The 16,802-nt window shown below is 45.7% G+C and overlaps 1 protein-coding gene across 1 annotated transcript in view; it reads right to left on the reverse strand.

The window, feature by feature from the left end:
* Positions 1-16,802, reverse strand: part of PAPPA (pappalysin 1) — a 183,599-nt gene that overhangs the window by 75,018 nt on the left and 91,779 nt on the right. Inside the window, exons 8-10 of the mRNA XM_075772202.1 lie at positions 16,658-16,786; positions 14,948-15,039; positions 2,353-2,549 (exon numbers count right to left, since the gene is read on the reverse strand). Of these exons, the coding sequence (XP_075628317.1) occupies positions 2,353-2,549; positions 14,948-15,039; positions 16,658-16,786 (418 nt within the window). The remainder of the gene's footprint in view (positions 1-2,352; positions 2,550-14,947; positions 15,040-16,657; positions 16,787-16,802) is intronic.

The following is a 16,802-nucleotide window of genomic DNA, read 5'->3' on the forward strand; positions in this document are numbered from 1 at the left end:
GTGCACAGGCAGATATTCCTGGGAAATACCACAATAACAAACCAACCTGCAATGCCTGCTCCTCAGCGACAGCCTAGGCAAAACTATGACAGTCATGCAGAGAAATGGGTGTTGAGATATCTGAGGATAAGAAACATTTTAAATCGTGAAGGACATGCTTAAAATGCTTTAAAGCACCTTGAGAGAGCTGGGGCAATTATAAGAAACAGGGATGGCTAACAAACAGGCAGCTTATGTATTCTGTATATCACTGTGCACCGCACTCAAACATATCTTTCATGGCATTCTTGATGAGAAGCCAACACACATGCCGCTCCGATTAATCAGGAAACTACCCAGCAACAACGCGAAAAGTTTGCACAACACCAACAAGCACACAACCTACTCCGAAAGATATCTGGGTGAGGAAAGGTGCTCCTTTCATCAATACAAAAACCCCCTAAGGCTCAGTGCTTGTGCAGATAATGAAGCCAAACATGTTTACACACCAGTGATCATTACATGCAGCGATTAGAGGAGATCTTAGGTTAATTTTCATCTCCGCCAGCTAACAGACTGATGACCTGCTGCCCCACCTAACCTCTCCGGAGTGACAAGTCAGGTGCTTTCACAAGCCGACGAGGCTGTCTTGTTCCTGGGGAAAACAAAGACTTTCTCAACATATATGATTAAAAAGGTCAATGAACCCCATGCACTCAAACTGGTGTAATAGGACCAGCTGAGCTAAAGCAAAAATTCCTTTTGCTGGAAGTAAATAGCACACTGTTATCTCCCCAGGGGCCAGGCAATAACAGGAGGCATGTTCCCATTCACTCTGCCAGTGTGCGATATGCTAGTGCTCTGCCTATAAATACAACAGCTTTTTTTTCTTTTTCTTTTTTTTTTTAACAAGGTTGTGACAACTTCATCTCATCTGGGTACATCAAACATGCTTGAATTGTGGCTACGCAGCAGGGCTTTCTGCTGCGTGTGCGCGGTGGTTGTTTCTTCCACCACAGGACCATATGTTACCTACTGCATGGCATGGCTGCGTTTCTACCAGTGCATTAGGAGGAAATCAGGGCAGCGCTCCGTAGCGGCTGCACGGGGACAGAGTGCTTGGGGACATGCACATAAAGCAGCAGCCTAACTGGAGACAGTGGGCTCCGGACTGTACTACAGCACAGGGAGCTCGAACGAGAAAAGTTACGAAGGCACTGGTAGGGGTCCAGAGGAAAGTTCCTTTTACAGTGTGAAATAATAAATGAGAACATGACAAAAAGGCAACACTGGGCTCGGGATTCTGTCTTGGTACTATGCCAGCTAACCACGCTTTGTGCATTTAAAACTGACCTGGTCATTAATTTGTTACAGACTTGCGCAATGTGAACAAGGCCAAGTCTCTTGGATAAAGATGTTGTCTCTTGCAAGCCAACTGGAAATGCTTAGCGTTTACTATTCACAGAGAAATCTGCTTGTCATATCTGTGACACGGCATTCCTCTCTGCACTGCCCACTCAAGACACCTCCCAGATAATTAGACTCCAAGACCAACTTTGCTGTATCAAACCAACACTCCACCTAATCCACTGCTCTGTCTCCAGCAGGGACAACGGTGGTTGCTGAAGGAGGGATATTCAAAGCAGCTTTGCTATATGATGAGCCTCTCCCTGCTGTATCCTCTAAAACCCCCACAACAGGCAATGTGGGCTTTCCTGAGGCAGTGGGTTGCATCTGGACTGTTGCATCTGCATCATGTACAGCTCTGTTTTCCAGGCATTTATCTAATGTCTTTGAACTCATTTGGATGTAATTCTCTCAAGGAGACAAAAGGTAAAGTTATGGTAACTGGAGCTATTTATGTTACAAAGGAGACATGTAAGAAGGGGGTTAAAGCTAATGAATGGCTTTGGGAATGGACGGGACCTTTCTCAGAATAGAACAATAGGGTGCTTTTATGAAACTGGGAGACAGAAAACACAAAACTATTAAAAAAGACAGAACACTCTTTTGTATTATTCAGCATTAGCCTTCAGAACTCATCGCCACAAGACAGTACCCTGTGCTAGCTGCAGAAAGCCTGTCTAGTCTTTTAGGTGATGATAGTCGAGGTGACTCCTACACAGTTTATTCAATCAAACAAGCCACAACTTCAGCCAGTTTTTAGTTGGATGATTGGAACTGATTTCCAGCTCATCACTACTAACCAGGCTCAGAAAGAAACTGCTGTCAGGAGCCTTCCTTGGTGAAGTGGTGAGTTAACAGGCAGGCGTAACAGCACACATGAACGCTGACCATCTAGCTAAGCTCATGAATGTTGCTCCTTGCTGGACTTCGCTTTCCAGGAGAGGACAGGGAGTATGCTTTCCTTACCTGGGATGCTGCTGGCTGACCGATGACCACCCACCCTGGACACTGCTGGTCACTGTGATGCGAGACGGAGACGTTGGAAGCCCACTGATCGAGGAAGCCTTTGGGAGTGTAAACGCCACAGTCTTTGATGCTGGTCATTTGCTCAAACTCCTCACATACTCCATCACCATCGTGGAAATAGCACCTGCTGGGTTCATCTGCCAGGAGAAAGCAGAGAAGAGAAATCACAAAGGACTGGCTACACATGTCTGTAATGTAGTTGCTAGGACATGATAACATCAGTGGTCATGTACCTGCTGGACCAGGTCGCTGGGTAAGTGAAAGGCAACAGCCAAGTGATTTTAAGAAAGCCAAGCAACAATAATCAACTTTTGTACTGGGCATTTCCCCCAAGATATTTCCTAATGTAAGGGATTTTCTGCTTATTTTCATCTATCTCCATTTAAAAGGATGGAAACAGAAGAAAGCAGAGATAGAAAATACATAGAGAGACAATGTGGGTGTTGGCATAATTCCACCAACTTGGACGGAAAAATCCCAACAGAGGGTCTCGTCCTCAACGTTTCCCTTTCTGTTTTTAAAAGATATCTGCAAAACAACAACAGCAACTGTGAATTTAGGGATGGCAAAAACTACCAAATTCACAGCCGTAGTGACCAACGGGCCAAAGAGATCTGTTTATCCCAAGAGCAGATCCAGTATACACAGTGTGAGGGTAAGCTTGCCACATACACACACAGCTTCAACCAACATGACTCAGATTTGACCTGAAAGGATCAAAAGCAACAGGAGACTTTATTATCCTTGTCCATTTATTCTGTGGCTTCTCTAATGAGACTGCCAACAAAGATGCCAAATTTTTGAGGTTGTTTCTGTAACACTGGCCCATTAAAAACTGAACTGAGATCCATCTACTCTTTTCAAACAGACTGCATAGCAATAATGACTTTCAGTCATTAGAGTACTCTGTGAAATGGAAACCTTTGACCTGTTGGTATCCTATTTTGTATTGTATTATCATTGCCGGTCCCCAGAGGTATCCAGTTCTGACAGCCTGTTGTATTTTTGTCTGGCAAATAACCCTGCTGAAAAAAACCGTAGGAAATTAGCCAGAGCTGCTAGCTGGACTGATGGAAACGATCCCTAAGGAGAGTCCTGTCGGTAGCATTGGACTATCTCGAGCTAGGTGTCAGAAAATCCAACGGCTGCTCAATTTTGAGCTACTTCCAAACTACTAAATCCCCTGTTTATTTTTCCTCCTAGTTTACACAGTGAAATACCATCATGAGCCAGAAAAAAAATCAGTTTATTGCAATTCAATTATTTAATGACCTTCACTCCTTTTCCCCTCCCTTCCTCCCAATCCCCTGTGCAAAATTCCAGGTCCTTAAGAGAGTGTGAGTTTGAAAGAATGGAGAAGTCTATCAGGGAAGATGTCATTATGGTTTCATTTCATCATGACCTCTGCAGCCAACTTGTGTACGTGGATAAGTGTGGGGAACTGTCTATCTACGGGGCCAGTACTCCGAGCTGGCGAAAAGGAGCCAGTGTCAATCTGGAAGCCGTTCAGCTGTGCGAGTGCAGCCCTGTGTCTGAGCGAATAGTCCTGGGGGTGGCCAAACTTCTTGACCCTACATGTCACATCTTAAAATCTTCATATGGCCGGGAGCCACCAAACATATACCACACACCTCGAAAGGCTCAGAGGAGGAGCACTTGGGAGAATGCTTCACAGCCAAAAGATGACAATGGCTCCCCGGGGTGTCCCATAACTCCACGGTGGGAGGGGGCTAGGGTGGATGTGCAGATGGGCCCTAAGGCAACCCAGCAGGGCTGGCCCCAGGAGCCCAGCTGCCTCGCCCCCTCCCACGGCCAGATTGCCCAACAGCCCGGATGCCAGCAGGGCCTTGCTACTCATCTGATACTGACCCAGCTGGGAACGTGTGCTTGAACTGCTCGTGAACTGTACGTGCCCTGAGAGTTTGGACATCCCTGCAACGTACCTTGTTTCTCTGCAGGGATTATTAGTGCTGGCACAGTGCTACGCCAGTGTGGCTCATTCATCCCTGGGAGACACGCCATGGAGACAAGCTCTTGGTTCCCTCACCTTAGCCTTCTGCATCTCTCCTGCAGAGCCATATCAAAGCGTAGACCAGGTCTCTGCTCTGCCCAAGAACAGTGGGATAAAGCCAAGCGGCTCACCCGCCTGAGAGCACTATGTCCCAATTTGAGCGAGAGTCTCAGCAGAAATTGCTGAGAAATATTCAGCTCTGGAAAGACTGTGGCCAGCAATCAAAAATCCTCAAAAACAAATCCCAAACATATGAAAATATGTATTTTTAGAAAAAGAGTTTCCTTGCCATTTTATGAAAAGAAGCTTATTTCTGTAAAAAGAAAAAAAAAAAAAAAAGAAAGGAAAAGACCTACCATATTAAAAAGACCCAACCTTCAGCCTATAAACCCATGCACAGACAGGCACTTACAGTGAAACATCGGCACCCAAATGCATCCTGCTACACACCCACACTGACAGAAACATTGACACACAAACACATGCACGCTCTCTTTACACATCCCTACTGCAGCCGCCCCTCTGATGCAGACACATACCCAGAAGCTCACAGCCTAATTTTAGGCACATGCGTTTAGACAGTGTTTCCCTGGCCTTCCTGAAGCACTGACTTATTTTCACGACAGGCACTGAAGTAAGCACAACATTTATATAGCAACATACTCCTGCACTGGCTCCAAATGTTCCCTCCTAATGCGATGATAAACGTAATGGGCTTCTGATAAGATCATGTGTTTGGGATAAAAAGAATACTCAAGACCTACTCCAATCCGATGACTTAATTCATGCTCACATGGATGGGAAGGCAGCCTCTGACTAGCTGTGATCCAGGCCAGCGTGTGATCCTAACAGAGGCTAATTTGTTCCTGATTATGCTTAAGACCCCAATAAATCTGTCTGCTCGGAGTCTGCAAAACCCGCGGGAGGAACCGAATGGAGAGACTGAGATATCTGAATTAAATGGAGACTGCCTAAATGATTAACAAAGTCTTACTGAACTGCACTGTCATGAGCCCTTCTGCCGTGCTAGTCCTGGAGAGCTGCTGCACCCTGCCCTCCATCGCAGCGCGCGTTCGCTGGCTGGATGACACCTCGCACAAAGGCTGAGAGATGAGGTACCCGCTCCCTTTTGTGCGCTTTGAAAAATGATGGGGGAAAGTGGCTTTACAGCCCTAGTTTTCTTTTAAGGAAGATCTGTAAGTCCTACTACTGACACGCCATCCTGAAGCGTGCAATGCCGTGCTTTGAGGGGAGCACTGGGGAGAAGAGGAGAAGGCTTTTCCTGCCCATGAACTTCCCACTTCTGAGTCATGGGAAAAGGGTGACTCTTCTGAATCCTTCCCAGACGCTGGTGAGGGGACTGATGAGAGTGTCAACCTATGACAGCCAAATGTGGTGCATCACTGGGTGGGCTGCCAAAAAGAAGCAGAGGCTCTTCCTTCCTCAGGTGTTGAGCACCAGCTCCAACTCCCGATTCTTACTGCGGTCTTGGATGCTCAGTAGGTTACGCATTAGGCTTTACATTTTCATGAGCAAAGTGACGAACGACCAGATTGTTTCTTCCTACGATTGCCCTCACAAAATAAAAACTAACAGGCTTCTTCCCTTTCCACAGTGGTGTGAACACAGCTCAGTTAAATCCGTAGAGTCCTACAGGCTCAAAGCCGGGGAGGGCAGTGTTGGGAGTGGTGTATTTCAAGGAAGCAGTAGCTAACATCTTTATTTCCATAATGATGCAAAATGCCTTTTCCATTCTCTTCTCAATTTCTGTGACATGAAATGAATCCAGGGCCTTGGTAATATGAGCTAATTTCTGTCTCCACAGAGGTCTGTAGGGTCCCAAGACCTGGCAAAGGTCATAGTGATGTCTTGGTCACGTATGGCTGCATTCATTGATACCGTGGACTTCTCACTTCGAAGCTGAATCTGATTTGAAGGAGATATGGAGGAAGGGAAAATGAAGGAAATCTGATTTGTCCTCAAGGAAAAATGAGTTCAAAAAATTAAAAAGCAGTTGCCTGGAAATCCAGCTTAAACCTAGAACAGTAAAATGTCTGCAGGCATACCACGTGGCAGCAGGAGACAGCGTCTCTGTGGGATTGACAACAGATGCTGAAGGATCCTGAGCTGAACTCGTGCAACATGTATTCATTCAGGTAGCCCAAGCTCCTTTTCTGTGACAAAGTTCTTACTGAAGGCACAAAAATGTTGGGGCCAAACCAAAGTCCCTCTCTTGCCCTTGCTTTGGGAAAAGGCAGTCTCTGGTTTTGCGAAGATTTCTGTGACATCTGGGAATCCCTGAATGCTCTGTGGCAGCTGTCAACCTGGAGAAGGGGGATTTATTGGGGAAACAGATTGGCAAGACCTGGCTTGCTTACTATTGCAGCTGGGCTGGCTTTGAGATCCAAAATGATTTTGGGGCTCTTGTGTTGCACCAGAAAGTGATGGAAACTCTATTTCCCCTTGCTTCTTAAACTGTCCAAGCACAGTTGCAAAAAGTAGCCTTTTGTATTGAAATACAACCCCCTCCTCTGGGGTTCGGAAATGAAAGGATGCTCAAGGTAAGGCAGAGGATTTCGAGAGCACCTGGGAAGTGCCGGCCAGACCACGTCTGGATGAGCAGGTAACTCCCCACCAGAGTCACCTGCTCAAAGCAAGGCTAGAAAATCACCAGTGAAACAAATGAAGTCTGGTAGAGATCAGGAAGCAGACATGCAGGATATACACTTATCTGTGATAAGCAGCCTTCCACCTCATTAAAAAAAAAAAAAAAAAAAAAAAAAGATAAAGAGATCCAATTCATAGCACAAGGCACATCCTCCAACGAGGCTTTTAATGTCCGAGCCGCATGGTCAAAGTGCTGGGGACAGACACTTGGGGCGGCTTCCTGTTTTCAGCTTGAACACAGTGATTGGCATCAGCATAGTCTTCTTTTGTGCAATAACTACTATTTTTTTAAAAGGCCAGACAAAAAAAAGGAGTATTTTTAAACTCAGCTGTTTATTTAGGGATGTTTCCAACTATAACAAGCCTCATGCCACATAACTATTCGTCTGAGAAAAAAAAAAAAAAAGAAAAAAAAAAAGGGGGGACAAAAATGCAGAAGCATTGTCTCAGAGTAACAAAATCTTGGAAGAGGGCGAGCTTCACATCTTAACCCCTGAAAGGTCTGTCCAGAGGCACGCAGGCCTTTTCGGACATAGCGAGGGCCAAATCACAGGCTCACCAAAGTCAGCAACTTCTGCAGAAGCATGATTTTACCACCGCGTCACTTAATCGGCATCTCTAGCACTGGTGTTTATGTTCGCAGATGAGAAGAAACGTATCCAGAGGTTTCTATCACAAAAGGAGAAATAATTCCACTGCAGATCACATGAACCCGGCAGCTGAGCGATCGCAGAACCTGCTCCATTTATTTCTATGGGAGTTTCACCTTTGGCTTCAGTGGGAAGAGAGTGAATAACATGGACTGCTTCCAGGATATCTGCTAATCTCTTCTTTAATATTGAAGAAGCCAGAGACAGAGATATTTCCTGCTACAGTAAAATATTCAAGAGTTATTTTCCTTCCTGGATATTCTGATTTGAAAAAACGGAAAACCATTACACAGAGCTTGGGCAGACCTTTCCGAATAAAGTTGCATATCAATAAATTGTGACGTTTTCCTTCAATGAAATAAAACAGGCACCTCGGAAATGAAGGCAACGCGGGTGTTGCAATCTACTGCGGAACATCCAGGGGCCTCGCAGGAGGCTTTTTTCTGTACGATATGACAATCGTGTCTGAGCATCTCCCGAACCGAGCAGGCGGGCATAATGCATTTGCGGAGCGCAGCTCCCTGGTAATTCAGCTGCTTCATGGAAATACATTCCTGGGCTTGTTCTTTGTCTGGCGTGACTCGGCTCATCGCTATGATATAGCAGTAGGAGCACAATAATTATGCAATTGATCTGCGTGCTGCAGACAGATACAATTACAACTCCCTCACAGAGCCCGGCATTGAAATTTGATATTTCACCTCCAAGAACACGAGCCTTTGTCACTTTAGCGAAAGGATATTTTCCATCACTGGCAGTGGTGGTATGACCTTATCTGCTCTGTGGCTAGCCAACAGGAGCCAACGTGGCCTTCCCCCAACCCCGGGCAACCAGGCATGTTATAAATGCACTACAACGCGCGTCCTCTTCCCACCGAATCTTGTTTCCCTCCCTGGGTGGTTGGATAAATGAGAAAAGCAGTGCTGAGAATATTTCAATATTTCCTCAGACTTACACAGATATATTAGCTAAACTTGGAGGCTGTTCGACTGAAAGTCTTGAGGTTTCTGTCACACAAGGCAGCGACCGCTACGACCAGGAGAAGGCTGGCCAGCGTGGCCCTTCCTGACACCTAGCCCGCTTGCTTGGGAGGCTGGGAAGGAGCCTGGAAAAAACCCAGCGGTGCCATTCACCAAGGAAAACAAAACTGCTTGTTTGTGCGTGTGGTTGGATGTTATTGCAAAGGAAGGTCTTGTGCTTGGCATCATCCTCTAAGCACAGCAAGCTGCTGTTGAGTCACAGAGGATGCTCTAAGGAGGGAAGTATGACCAGCCGTGGAAGCCTCTCTGATCCACGGAGAGTAACGCGTGAGGGATGCAACAAGCAAAGGAGTAATTCTTCTGTTGGGCTGTCATTGTAGCTGTGTCCTAAAAACCAAAGCTGGATTGAGCTGGGCTGGAGTCACTGGCCTAGGGAAAAATGCAGGCAAATACCACTCTAGCCCACATTCTCCCCCACAAAAAAGCATCTGTCCTTTGTATTTTGCTGCCTGAGATGCCTGCTCGCTCTGCTCTGTGGCTCAGCTGGCCCTGCTAAGATTGTGCTATTAATGATGACAGTCTGAAAATCACTTTAAGAGACTTTATGACGATGCTGTTATTACTAACTTGCCAAATGAGTGCTTAGACATTTTAGAACATGCAGCCACACTCCCATGAGCTGCGAGAAACAGTCAGCTTCAAAGTATTTGCCTGAAGCTGAAGGATTCACACAAATATCATCTGAACAGCCCCCATTAGTAAATTCATTGCTATTTGCTATGAAATTCTGCTGTAGAACCTCAGCTTCTTTACCGCCAGCAATACTCTTTCCCAAGCTCCTTGGTCAATGCTTTAGTCTTATTGATGCCCTGCGAGATGCTGAGTTTCTCTTGCAAGGTGGCTCGGGCTCTCCCATGCTGTTGTTCTACTGAAAGCCCTCGGCAGGGTCAGCCAAGGCCTATTTAATGTTCGTGAAAGAAGGCGAAACCACCATTAGCTGCTGTGTGGGGCCGCGGTTTCGGCAGTCAAAGCCTTGTTCCTGTGCAGGGATATGAGGCAGGGAGGGGGAGAGGACGGGAGCGAGGCGCGCTCTCAAAGCATGCCCACAATGAATATGGATGGTCATCCATCAATTTATTTTAAGCACATTACTTCTCTGTCAGAAAGGGGAAAAAAAGGAAAAAGAAAGAAAGGAAAGAAAAGACATATAAAATTAGGTTTGTGTCACTCATTTAACACTGCAATTTCCCTAGAGGATTATGCACCAAACAGAGATAGCAAGCTCATGAATATTAATCATTTCCCTGAATGCAATGCAGCCCGCCAAACAATAAGATTAGGGGAAAGTGCTATGCTTAATTTATGGATAATGGGAGAGGTAAAGGATAGAGCTCCCACAAAGGTAAGGCTCACAGCTGGAGGGAGAGGCCTCTGAGGAGGAGGACAGATCCAGATTTGTAAGGTAGCAAAAAAACGTTTGAGGCCAAGCAGGAGCGAAAGAAAAAGTGTTTAAGGATCATTGTCAAATTAAAATCATACTTCTCCCTGAACAAGCACTGGCGACTAATGCTGCAAGCATGCCAGAAATTGGTGGTAAATTCAAGAGCTAGATCCGTTTGTTTTCTCTCTTCCTCTACTCTGTGCCTTTTCTTTGTATTTTACATCCCTGAGGCCCTGATCCAACAAACCGCGGAGATGTGTGTCTAACCTGAAACATTCACGTTCTTCAGTGGGACCACTCACACGTGGAAGTTAGCGGGAGCGCTGCCCTGTTTTGCTGTAAAAAGGCTTTAGTGAAAAGTCCCTTATAAGCAAAGGAGATAAAGTGTAGCAATAACACCACCAGTAAGATGCGACTGAAAACCCCATAAATTACCAGGCAAACATAAGGGTAGATAGAAGTTCTGAAGCTACTTCCCAGCTGTGTTTCAATGTGTCTATCAGTCTTTACTCATCTCTTTTCATATTACTTTCTCTCCCCCTCCCTTCTTTTTTATTGATCTCTGCATCTTTTTTATTATATCCTTCTCTTTCTTCAGCACTGGCGAGCTAAATCAATGCATAATGCACATCACACTCAACAAAAGGAATGCAAATGAAAGCAGCTCTCTTTTTCAATGTCTGCACATATATCTAGATGCATGTGTACAATGTTGGTGTGTGGGAGAGTGCATACCAAGGACAAGGTGCTCAGCTGCTTGTTAGACACCCATTTCTCAATGGTCCGGAGGGAATGGATCAAGGGCTAAAAAGCTCTGGTTTCCCACAACTGCAAATCATAACTCTTATGACTGGGGTCTGTTTTATACAGGACAGGTCGGCTTGAACTTGGCTGAGATCCGCAGTAATCACAAAAATCGGTTATCCTGGGAGTAATCAAGAGCAAGGTGAAAGAAAAGCAGCCAAGAGGTAGGAGAGGGGTGCATCGGTCACAGTGGACCCGACTCTGATTCGCTTGTCTCCTACAAATCAAAAGGCAAACTGAAACTTTTCCCGTGGGACCAAATTCTGTGCGGAGGAGATAAAATATGCAAAATGCGTTACGCAAAGGGGGTAAAAAAAGTAGAGATGATAAATTTCAGGATGGGGAAGGGTGATTATACCACAGAACTTAAAAAAGGAGCACTGCCAGATGCTTTCATTAATTAATTAATTAATCTCACTGTCGCTTTCCAGTATGTTGCAGGAAGAAAACGCTATTAATCTTATCTGTTTTCTGTTACTCGGCTTTGTATTCAGAGAAGGCCAGGACAGCCTGACAGTAAGACCACACAGTTTTCTTCCCTGCCTCCCTCCTTCCTTCCCCCGTGCCCCTCCTCCCACGGCAGAGCAGATTGATCCACTGTTATCTGATTAGAGAGGAAAGGAGGAGGGAAAACAAAATCGAGGGGGGGAAAAAAAAAAAAGTCTAATTTTATTACAGGCACTAGCGCAAAGTGTCTTGAGAGCTTTGTGCCATTTATTCAAAGGAAAGTTGGACCAATTAAAAAACCCCATAAACCTCATGATCCTAAAAGGCAAAGGGAGCAACAGAGATGGAGAACTGCATGCAGGCTGCCTCCATCCTTGGGGATAACCAGAACACGGCTGGACATGACCCTCAGCAACACGCTCCAACTTTGAAGCTGGATCTAACTTTGAAGTTGGCCCTCTTTGGGCCGGAGACCTCCAGAGACTCCTTCCAGCCTAAACTATTCTGTGATTCATGGCTCTAAATCTAAAGCTTGATGGTATTTGCAGGCTCTGTTGTATTTCTCTTCTACCAAGTGAGGTGACTTGAGTGGCCTCTGCTTGGGAAGGCAGAAGCCCGCTTGGGCTTTGCTATCAAACCTCCTCCTATGGAATCCCCCATGACGCCCCGTCAGCCCTGCCTTTGCAAACAAATTGTTTAGTAATTATTTTCAGCCACGTGGGACCCGATCCTGCAGACAATTTGTGACAAGCATTGCATTCACTGTTGCAGTTAGATTTGCTGAAGTCTAAAGAACGCCTTGTGGTAGTTCAGAGACATGCCTGGAAGGAAGCGTTTGCAAGATCAAACCCTGAGGCCCCCAATTCAGCAAAGCCTCTGAACATGTGTTTGAGGCTCACTGAATTCTTTGGTGAAGAGGAGTGATTCCCGAGGCTCTAAAAAGCTACATAATACAACCAGAACATCACTGCAAAAATAACACTGTCTGAAATAATTACTTGTTGTCCTACAGGATTATAACATGTGTTAGCCTTATAAACATGGAAATAAATTATACTTATTTTTCTGTGCTCTCAAACAGGGACCCAAGCACTCTGTATTTTCCAAGAAAACACCCCACCAGTCTCAAAGAAGACTTTTGTTTGGCTAAAGCCAGAGGATCTGGTCTGATATTATTAGATTATGGAGAATGTGGAATTTCTGCTCTTTTTAATTATTATTTATTATGTAACATGTACAGTCATTCCAACAGCTTCCCTAACATCTTTATGCTTTCTGGTGACATTTTAATGCTTGATATGTCAAAACAGAATACAAGTCAGCACTGCTCATTGGTCTGAAAAATGAGCCAGCAGTTTCTCTCTAGCTCTTGATGTCCTCATTCATGGTGGTCCAGCACCCATAGAAGCCAACAGGACCTGTTTCACTGGTATTACCTTCTCTGAACCTTTCCTAGGACTTGATGAAGGCCGTGTCTGCCCCAAAACAACAGCAGCTGACTGACCCTCGCAGACCCTGCACGCACACCGAGGCAATCACCGCCACAACGTCGCACCACCACAATGGTAACGTCACGCAAGAGAACACTCGTAGAGTCTGCATCCATGCACCTTTCCATTGGTTCATCATTTGATTCACCTAAGTGAATCCCCATATTCCGTATTTCACAAACAACTGAATTTGATTTCATTCGCTTTTGTAATCCAGGACCTGTGCACAACCATGAACTTGCAAAGCCCATGACAAACAAAGAACTTTTCACCTCTGGAATTCCCCTTTCTTTTTCAACACAAGCAAATCTGAAAAATCACTTCCTCTGTAATGGCATAGAAAAAGTCGTGTGTATGTTTTAGCTGCTTCATTTTCTAATCTTATTGCTGTCAGACAGGTTTTTTCCATGCTCTCCACCAGCCCTATTGCTAATACCGGAGATGAACGTGTACACCAGCATGAATCAGGCTCCTGCACTCACCTGGCAGGACACCACTGCGCGGTCCAAGGCGTGGGACACCCCGCTCTTACTCCTGTCCGTGGATTTATTTGGAGCATGATGCAGCTGCTGCCCAGCCCACACAACCCAGTTTCCTTGAGAACCAGTGTCCGCAGGGGAGGATGTGGGTCATGTCCTAACGTAACGCTGGGAAGTGGTCGAAGTACAGACCTGGACCAAGGTGCTCAGACCTGCTGCTGAGCAGGGTGATACAGCTCCAACCCAACCCCTTGCTGAAACTAGCCTTGCACTGTGCCTGACTTTTGGAGAACCCAAAATATTTGCATAAGTGTTTATCTCACTTTCAAAATATTATGACTAATATCTTTCAGTGCTTGAGGCTCTAACAGCAAGTTACTTGAAACACAAACGTAACTTCAAGACCACCAATAGTCACAATTAGCCTCGACCATAAATACTCTCAGATTTCAATAGAGCAATTTACATATGTAAATATGCAAATAAGCACATCACAAATCAGGCCTCAAGTACCACAGCCTGGGACGCTGAAGTAAAAATGTAGCCATTACGACAAGACAAGCGGTCCCCAGCTTACCACCCAAGGGAAAGATGGTGCCTGTGAGGTCCTTTACGTGTTGCTCCAGGAACAAGAGATAATCATCCATTTGCCAAAAAGACCAAATTTCAGTCTTGCCAACACTGTATTATCTGTTTAGGATTGATGTCCTGAGCTGAAGGCATGGGATCACTGGATGGGACAGAGTATTTGCTTGGCCAGTCCAGATAAGAAATCTCACAAAACATCTTGAGAAAAAGCTGACCCCTTATAAACATTAACTTTGGTTTCAGAAGCTCTGCATTTCATCCTTCCCCAGACCTCGCTGAGCCCTGGTTGGAAAATGCAGAGCTACTCCACAGAAGGTGCAACATAAACTGGTCTCCATTTCCCTTCTCTGCCCCCAGCATTCCTAGAGAGTTTAATAAATATGTAAAGCTCACAACTGCAGCCCTGCTATCCCGATAGCTCGAGCATCTTCCGGCCATTGTCCTTACAGGTTTTGCTAATCAGAGCAAACCAGGCTTGCAAATGAAATCTGATTAAGTAGTTTTCACCTCTGAAAAAGGGGATTAGCTAGACCTTTGATCCTCAGATATTGATTTGCAACTCAAAGGAGGTGTGACCTCAGCTGGACTTGCTTCTGGTTTCAGTCCCTTCCCCTTTCACTCCTCCTCCTGTTTACCAGAAAAAATCAGTTCATGTCTTCTCACGTAGCCAGATCTAAAGCCTATTGAAGCCAGTGGAAAACCACCCACTGACTTCAATGGGCTTTGGATCAGTCCCACAATGGCTGACTTAGCCTTAAGTCCTGGGCTGTTTCAAAGCCAGCAGAACCAATTTCCCATCAAAATGACCAGAAGCTGGGAAGATATGTTCGCCTTTCAAACCTACAAATTCCACCCTTTTTTCTCTCTTCCATGACAACTCTTTGGCTGGAAATGCTGAAAATACTGTTGTTTTTCTTACTTGCACTCTGTGTAGAGTTGTTGCCCACCGTGAGTGGAAGAGCTCTGAGCCAGACTTACCGATGCAATTAAAGGATAACTCCTGCAGGCAGAATAGGGAGCAGCCATCACCATTGATCTTATTCATATCATCGCATTCTTCCCCCAAGTCTCTGTAGGCAGGGCACACACATGCAAAAAGGAGTTAGATGGCAAATGGCATCATCCTGATCATCACTGCAACCCCTCCACAGAACCCCAAAGCCCTGAAATCCAGTACAGCGGCTTTGCGTGCTGACTCTTAAAATACCTCCCCCTTTCTCCTCCAGCTCTGACTTTCATCATTCCTGGTTCACAAGCTCGCCTGGCCACTTCTCTCCTGCACATGTGGATACCACTTGCTGTTCTCTGATGAAGATATGAGCAACTTCCTTCATAGCTGGTGTGGCTGCAACTCAGCAGGTGGGGAAAAAGAGAACAGGAATCTCTGAAAACTCTTTGTATTAAATCTGGAAGGGCCAGACTGTGACCCCAGCATGGGAATAACAAGACATAAAGCCTGGTGCTGGGCTGTTCCACGTGACAGCACTCGGAGGACAGCAGTCGATAGGGAGCAGGTGGTGTCGGGGACGGGGTCCTGCCTTGCGCCAGCCTGCACGGTTGCAGCCGCGTGCAGGAGAAGAGTGTGAACCAGATGAGAAAGGGGCTGCCACAGCTGCAAGTGGGGCCACAACCAACCAAGCTGTGACACAGTCTGGTTCCTGCTTGCTCCTGAGGCAGCTCAGCTATTGTTTGACGCTTGCTGCAAAGCCACAAGTGATGTCTGAGGAATGTGCAAACATAACAGTAGGAGAAAAGTTATGGAAAGCAAAATTAATCTGTCTTTCTCCATCTCCCTCTCCAAGACTGTCCTGGATTCATATGTCGTTTGACTGTTCTCTTTGATTTCCCTGCCTGTTGGGCCCCATCCTGCAAATAGTTGCTGCCAGGTGTATCATCTGACAGAGTTATACTACCTGATTGCTGATCAGCATTATTTCAAGCAAGTAATACTGGCTGGATTAAGCACTTGCTTGTTGTTACTTCCATAGTTTAAATAATTAAATTACCTAATGCCAGGAAGCTTTGGACCAGGTGGCCTTAAGGGCAAACATAGTAAAAGAATAAACCCTAAAACAGTTGCGAATGATTGTTTTACATTTTCAGTGGTCTGGGGACTGGCAGCTGGCGAGAGGGAGGAACTGACTGAGAACACGCAATACACAGCACTCTCCCTCCCAGGCCAAATCTATCACCTCCAAATGCATCCCGGCTCCGGTGGTTGGTCAAACAAGAGGTTGCACCAGGAACCTGTCCCAACATGTGGCAGGGTTTTACCCTCTCCACCAGCTGCCAGGCACATGGGACTCCGTGTGTAAGGACAGCATCAAAGGCTCTGTGAATTTTCCCAGCACTTACTTCAGCTCCATACAGCAAATGTCATATATATGTATAAAGATACAGATACATGAACAAAAAGCATAAACAGCATATAGCGTACTTTCATATCGATCCTGCTGTCTGGACTCCATTATCTGTATCTCTGTCTGTATCTACTGGTGCCAGGATAGCAGGGCCTAAGTTCCAATTAAATGCCATCATCCTGGTAATCATCAAGCACATGAGTCATTATCTACAGATGAGAGCTGGCCTAGACTAAGGAGACATCAGAGGTCATCAATTCCTTTCTAGTCTCAGATTCTGGCTGAGTAGATGTGCCCAGATTTATCTGTTTGCTCGCTCCAGACTTACATTTGGATAATCCCGTCTCCACAGTATCCACTTCCAGAGACATACAGAAGTGTGGGGGAAGGCTCGCTCTCCTCCATCCTGGAAACAATGATGACCTGGTATGTGTACGTGGTCCTATCGCTCAGTTCCCTGCAAGACAAAAGGA

Source organism: Balearica regulorum, chromosome 20 (genome assembly GCF_011004875.1).
Source record: "Balearica regulorum gibbericeps isolate bBalReg1 chromosome 20, bBalReg1.pri, whole genome shotgun sequence".
Classification (NCBI taxonomy): domain Eukaryota; kingdom Metazoa; phylum Chordata; class Aves; order Gruiformes; family Gruidae; genus Balearica; species Balearica regulorum.